This window comes from Aegilops tauschii, chromosome 3, assembly GCF_002575655.3.
Source record: "Aegilops tauschii subsp. strangulata cultivar AL8/78 chromosome 3, Aet v6.0, whole genome shotgun sequence".
Lineage (NCBI taxonomy): Eukaryota > Viridiplantae > Streptophyta > Magnoliopsida > Poales > Poaceae > Aegilops > Aegilops tauschii.
The window spans coordinates 161,594,072-161,599,270 of NC_053037.3; the positions used below are offsets into that span (position 1 = coordinate 161,594,072).

The 5,199-nt window shown below is 47.9% G+C and overlaps 1 protein-coding gene across 1 annotated transcript; it reads right to left on the minus strand.

The window, feature by feature from the left end:
• Positions 1-3,677: 3,677 nt before the first annotated feature.
• On the minus strand, positions 3,678-4,962 carry LOC109775431 (pathogen-related protein). Its single transcript, XM_020334179.4, has 4 exons — positions 4,658-4,962; positions 4,407-4,539; positions 4,056-4,333; positions 3,678-3,942 (listed from the first exon to the last, which is right to left on the minus strand). Exons 1-4 carry the CDS (start codon positions 4,925-4,927, stop codon positions 3,811-3,813), a joined length of 813 nt encoding a protein of 270 aa, XP_020189768.2. The 5' UTR covers positions 4,928-4,962; the 3' UTR covers positions 3,678-3,810.
• Between the last annotated feature and the right edge of the window lie 237 nt (positions 4,963-5,199).

A 5,199-nucleotide genomic window follows, 5' to 3' on the forward strand; every position in this document is an offset into this window, starting at 1 on the left:
GCCCGGCCCGACGGTCAGGCATGTTTTTAGGCCCAAGCCCGACCCAACAGTGATAAAGCCCGCCAGGCCGCAGGCCGTGAGCTGGGCCCCTTCCCTAAAATGCAAAAATGCCAAGCCCAGGCCTGGCCCGACGTGTGCTTCGGGCTCAAAACTCAGGCCCAGGCCCGGCCCACAGGCAAGATCGGGCCGTGTCGGGTCGGGCTTTTTTGGGCTGGGTTGGGTCCGGCCAGTCAGGACGGGTATCCCATGGTCAGGTATAATCCTAACTCCTTTCCACTCCACCTCTTGACCAGCGCCGCCGCCAGCACTCGATCCGGGCCTCGTCGCTTGCCTCCGCCGATCCAGAATGTTAGATCCCCTCCCCTCCCCTCGTGCATCTTCTTCCCCTCCCCTCCGGGCCTCGCCACTCGTCGCCGCTAGCCGCCACATCTTGCATATATTAGTTGTCAATTTCATACATACGGCTGAATCCATGGACGCCCATGGATTGATTTTGTACTTACATTAGATGTAGTATATTTTTGATTTACTAGTATGATTTTGCAAACATGTAGTTTTTTGTACTTAGTGTTCAATCCGATTAGAGTTAATTAGTCTGATCCCCATTCAGATAGAGTTTTGCAAAGCTGTAGTTTGATGGACAAGCATGGATGCAGACTGGCATGTAGCTATTTACTTATTTATCTAACAAATTAAAGTGCATCAGGTCAGATTAATAACACTATAGCTAGAACAAACACACCATAGTAGTGTGAACACGCTTTCTTTTGTTTGCCAACACTATGCATATTGTTGTCATATATAGTTCAATTGTCAACTGCATGGTATAATGGTAGCATGGTATATTGACATGAATAGGTACTAGACTCCATAGTTCAATTGTCATATATGTTTTGTAGTTGGCGCTAAGACTTGTCATTATTTTGTAGTTGGCGATGACTTGTCATGGCTAATGGAGGCAACCAGGTAAGATTCCAAACACATCCATATATATCTAACCATTGATGATAATTGATGCATATCTAGCGATCTCAAACATTTGACTTCGTAGGGATACGTACCTAATACGACAATCATCAAGGAGGAGGTATATGATGTGGAGATGCTCAACCGCGAGCTCTTAGAGTCTCATCAATATACTGTCAAGGCCCTGCATGAGGCGAATGCCTCGCCGAAGGCGGAGACGGGTCAGTTGCTGAACGAGAAGGCCGATCTCTTCAGCAAGACTCTTATGATGAGGGATGAGAGAGATCAGCTGATCGAGGAGAGGGATAAGCTGAAGAATGAGAGAAAACTCTTGAGGTCTGAGAGGAATGAGCTCAAGATGGAGACGTCTCATTTCAAAAAAGATGAAAGAACAATAGACACAAGAATCGTCACTTGAAGTTAATTGATCAAGAAAATCGACCACCCAGCAGGCTCGCTAAGGAACCATGATGTAGTTTGTGAAGTTAAATTATTTGGCTCTTTAACTAGTAGCTTTTGTGAAGTTAAACTAGTTAAGTTGAGGAGTACCTATGTAGTTTTGTGGACTTGAACTAGTTAAGTTGATGAGTACCTATGTAGTTTTGTGGAGTTGAACTAGTTGATGCAGTATTACATCTTAAATTAGTTGATGGTTTAAATGCATATAACTTTTTTATTAGTGAAAAATCAATTTGCGGGCATTGGCCAACAAGGCACAACAGTGGTAACATACACTTACTGCTAGCGTTGGTGACGTGGCATGTCATCAGCATGTGAAATACTGCTGACGTAGGCTCCAACGCCACCACTATTATTTAACAATGGCGCCATATTGGTGGCGACGAGTGTCCACGCCGGCAAGGCCCTTTTCGCCACGCCATAATTATGATTTTTTGCACTAGTAAATGATATGTACAACAAACAAAGCAAGCAATACAATGGCATATGGGGGCAAGAATATACCGGGTCTTGGTCGGGAATGTAGCCGAATAATAGGTGGGCATCAACGGTGCCGATGTTTCCCAATGTTGTCCGCTGCCTTTGGAGTTGCGACCACTCATACACTGTGTCTACATCAGCGTCTTGCGTCCAGCCATCCGGGATGGCCCATTCAGATGGAGGGACGGAGTTCAACTCCTTGTTCTTTCTCACGATCATGACAAATAGCACGAAGGCAGTCACCAGACTGGACGTGCCCATATCTATGCCTCCGACCTTCTCCGCAGCTCCCCTCTCCGCAACTACCTTCTCCGCCGCTTCCCGCACATGCTGCCAGTTGCGTCGAACCCTCCAGGCGCGATTCTCTGCCTTGCAAGAGACGATGGTCAGGACCCCCACAGACTCCGCCGAGGCATCATCCATGACGGTGGTGGGGGGAGGGGGTACTCGCGGTTGACATCTTAGGACGACGGACGAGGATGGCTGCGTCGACGGGGAGCAAGGGTGGAGGAGAGCGCAACTCGGACACGAGAAATGGAAGAGGGCGGTTGATTTGGTAGACTTGGTCAATTTGAAGCGGATTTGGGATGGGTCCGGCCTATCAGATCCGCCATGGCGGACACGTGCGGGCACGTCTGGCCATCCCCATATCCACCCCCACATATGGGCTGGTTTGAGGGATGTCGGACAGCCAGGGTGTTTGAGATGCTTTAGTGGAGGCGGTTGGGTGGCCTTTTTTGTCTGGGCGGTGATCGGGCTGTTCACCCAGACGTTTAGGGAGGGTTTAAGGGGTCTGGTTGTAGATGCTCCTAAGAACCAAAAATGTCAAGCAAGGGGCGACATCTGGATGGTTTTGTCACTTTAACCCTTTACTGCACTAGGGTCCATGCATGTCAACTTTTGACATAGTTGCATGCGTCACCCACTCTGTCCTCCTACGCTTTTTCATTTTATCTTAAAACTTGAATTTATTATATCTTTTGAACTAAAAGTCCAAAAGAATTGTTTGCATATTCGTGTTCATTACTATGAGTTCTTTAAATAAGACCAGTTCTAAATACAGTTAGAAACCTTTTTTTTACCAAGTTTCTAATATTAAACTTGATATTCGTAATATTAAGTTTGACGAAGTTTCACCAAGTTTTACAAACCTATCATTTGTTCCATCAAGTTTTTTTAGTTGAAAATTGCTGAAGTTTGTAAAAACTTGTCAAAACGTTGGAGCCCTCACATAGTTATTTTCAGCTCTGAAACTTATAGATTTTATCGTTCATTTCTATTAAGTTTTAGTAGTTGAAACTTAGTGAAATTTTAAAAGTGTATAAAACGTATTCAAACTTGGTCTTATTTCAAAGCCCTCGTCATAAGAAACACGAATATGCAAACGAAATATAAATTGAACTTTGATCTAAAGATATAATGAATTCAAATTTACAAGTCAAAATTAAAAAGCTTGAGAGGTGGGATGGGTGGGGCATGCATTCTCGGTGGTGTAACAAAAGCTGGATGCATGAAGTAATTAAGCTGTAACATTACACTTTTCTAATATTTGCGCAGTCATACGTCTACGTGCATGCGTGCCATAAATCATCTTCCACTTGAAAGATAGACTAAGACCCTGTTCGGAAAATTCCACCAGCTCCGCCAAATATTGGGAGCTGTGGAGCCAGGAAACAGGAACTCCGCGTTTTCCAACTGTAACTCCACCTGCTCCGGGAGTGGAGCTGTGGAGCGAAGGTACTCCGAACAGGGCGTAAACTTAGAATAGTCCATAGATCAAAGATGTTTCTATTAGTGTTGTTTTTTTCTTTTATTTAGATATTTCCTGCCACAGCATGGGACAAAGCCAAATCCGATCAGTACAGTGACACTAGTAGTGACATGTTTCGTCAATTTGGCCGCACTTTAGTTTGCTCTCATCACAGGGCAACCTGAAGCCGATGCAGCAGCAGCAGCGGGCGAGCTCAAGAAGCCCGCGAGGAAGTTGCCACGCTCGTAGAAGTACTCCGCCTTCTCCACCCTCGTGTGCTCGTTAACCTATCATCACATTGTTGCGCAGAAACGCGACAGTGTTTTCTCGGTTACTAGCTTGCTGTAAATCTGAACTTTGAATAACATTGATACACACACAATTATACTGTGGAACTTACATGGAAGACGCAGACCCCAAAGAACTCGACGCGCTGGCCGTGTGGGGGGTGCCCCTTGAACGGGCCCTCCATGTAGCCCCAGTGCCGGAACTTGAAGGCGACCCTCGGCGGGCCGCTGTACACGTCCAGCACCTCGATGGCGAAGCCCCTGGGGAACGCCGTGAGGAACGTCGACATGCCGGAGTCGTAGATGCGGTGCTCCGGCGGCAGGGTGGTCGCCAGGAACGCGTTGTAGCCGCCGATGGCCGCCACCTCCTCCCGCGTCAGAGGCTTCAGCCCTGCAAGCGCGCATGGTTTCGTTTCATTTTTGAGCGGCGCGGCCGGCCGATTGTGCTGCGGATCAGGTCTCACCGTTGGTGCTCGCGGAGTAATTCTTGGGGTGGACGCTCTTCTGGTCCTCGGGGCGCACCTTGTGGACCATCTCCATCTCCCAGCTCTTGAGCAGGCGCTGCACCTTCTCCTCCAGAGACCCCTCCGGCCATTCCTGTCGCAGTCAGTGTTAACCATGTGAACAACGTTGGAAGAAACATGGATGTGTGGGCTGAAGAACGATACTGAAGCATTAGTGGACAAACATGTCGTGTGGAGAGGCTTATTGGTACCTTGGTCCGCTCTTCCTCGAAGAGCTTGTTCACCAGGTCGTAGTTGGGAGGGAATCCATGCCTCCACACGGTGTTCTTCTCGCCGTCGCCGTGCAGGAACGACCGGTACTTGTCGCCTCCTTCAGCAGAAGCCATAGCTAATGGCGTTCGGCTTAATCCAAGGGGCAACGTGGGTTGTGTTTGGATGAAGACTGCAAATCTAATAAACGATCGATTCCCTACTTGTAGGAAAAACCACATGTACAGACTAGAGAAGAAGAACCACATCATCGCAGACGTCACTGCATGGAAAAAGGACTAGCATATGATACCCACCAATCCAATCCATGACTCGTCCCTGTAGCAGTGAGGCGTGTCCACTCATTGCTAGTAAGTCTGCAGTGAGGCGTATGACCCAAATTTCTCGTGCTTGGCTCTGGAATGGAGAGAACACCTGTAAGGCCAACTCCACTGCGCGACCCCAAACGGACGTCAGGTTTGACCGGATTTTGTCTCTTTGGGCGCCGATTGGTCTGCCCGTATCCGCGTTTGTCAGATGGGTC

Coding starts and splice junctions, on each gene's coding strand:
- LOC109775431 (XM_020334179.4), bottom strand. CDS start 4,927: ATGATGTGGTTCTTCTTCTCTAGTCTGTACATGTGGTTTTTCCTACAA. Junction 4,540..4,657: donor TCGAGGAAGAGCGGACCAAG/GTACCAATAAGC, acceptor TGACTGCGACAG/GAATGGCCGGAGGGGTCTCT. Junction 3,943..4,055: donor TTGGGGTCTGCGTCTTCCAT/GTAAGTTCCACA, acceptor ATGTGATGATAG/GTTAACGAGCACACGAGGGT.